The sequence below is a fragment of the Poecilia formosa genome, unplaced genomic scaffold (genome assembly GCF_000485575.1).
Source record: "Poecilia formosa unplaced genomic scaffold, Poecilia_formosa-5.1.2 Scaffold38, whole genome shotgun sequence".
NCBI lineage: Eukaryota > Metazoa > Chordata > Actinopteri > Cyprinodontiformes > Poeciliidae > Poecilia > Poecilia formosa.
The window spans coordinates 732943-734092 of record NW_006799977.1 but is presented as its reverse complement, the minus strand read 5'-3'; the positions used below and the strand labels follow the sequence as shown (position 1 = coordinate 734092).

At 36.8% G+C, this 1150-nt stretch overlaps 1 protein-coding gene across 2 annotated transcripts in view; it reads left to right on the top strand.

Annotated features, from left to right (window-relative positions):
* Positions 1 to 440: 440 nt before the first annotated feature.
* The window catches only part of tie1 (tyrosine kinase with immunoglobulin-like and EGF-like domains 1), a 24866-nt gene continuing 24156 nt past the window's right edge, over positions 441 to 1150 (top strand). For both annotated transcript variants that reach the window (XM_016670873.1, XM_007550828.2), the window contains exon 1: positions 441 to 736. In XM_016670873.1, coding sequence (XP_016526359.1) covers positions 691 to 736 — 46 coding nt within the window. In that variant the 5' untranslated portion in view covers positions 441 to 690. The remainder of the gene's footprint in view (positions 737 to 1150) is intronic.

The window sequence follows — 1150 nt, the reverse complement described above, 5'->3', positions numbered from 1 at the left end:
AAACCAGCTGTATTTATACTGAGTTTAAATTACACACAGATGGATTTTGAAGACAGCAAGAGTATGTATTAGGTTTTTCTTTGTTCCTGTAAAGTGACACAGTTTGAAAGGATTACATCTAATATTAAATACTTAAAAACATCAACTTTATGTAAAACTTTCAAATTGTCGTTTCTTTAACAAATTATTATTTTAAGAGGATTTTCTTTTATCTCTTTTCAGGTTAATTTGAGCAGTTATTATTGTGTTCTATTTTATTTTATTTTATTTTTTTTGTATGTGTGAGTGTCTTTGTTTTTTTGTGGAGCCAATCACTTGAACACATTAGGATAATTAAAACATCTTCCGCATCGGGAAGGTCTGGAGCGCCAGCAGCTCTCCGCTGTCTGGTGACGCTCTTCCTTCCTCTCCCACCCAGAGGAGGTTGAGCTTCACCACAGCTTAGACCGCAGTCATCGTGACAGTATTGATATACCTTCTCTGACAACTGCTTTGTTACTGAAGAAATTTTTTATTTATTTATTTTTTTCCTCACCTGACCGCGAGCTTTGGAATACGTTATGCGTAAAAACGCGCGTCGCCGTCTCGCAGCGGCGCCGCTTTAGGAGTGAGTGGAGTTCCAAAAGTTCGGTTGGCAAGTGATTTCGTGGAAAACGTGTTTTATTTTTTCCAGTGAGGATTACACAAACCATGGGGATCTTGTGGGTGTTGGTGTTCTGCTTCTGTGACTTATCAGGTGAGTGGCAGTTTATTAAAGATATGGCAGCAGATAAACTCAGAAAATGTTTAGCTGTATTCAAAGAAAAACCGTGATATCGACCATGTGTCGCTTTCAGCTAACAATTTATGACTTAAGTGAATTTGAAATTATAATAATGTGATATAGTATCATAAACTTTGGTATGATAGAGTTTAGTTCAATAAACCCTCAGGGGGAAACGAAGCTCATCCAGGTTTCCTCCCATTGTTCTGTGGATTCTGTGGCTTCACATGCAGGGAGAAGGGATGTTGGGCAGGCAGACTTTTAATGCGTTTGGCACGACTTAACAGATAGCAATATGTCTCAGGTAACTGTTCTAATATCAATCTAAAAGTGTTTATATCTTAGTCTTTTATTTCTGTTTTTTTTTTTTTTTTTTTTAACTTTGTA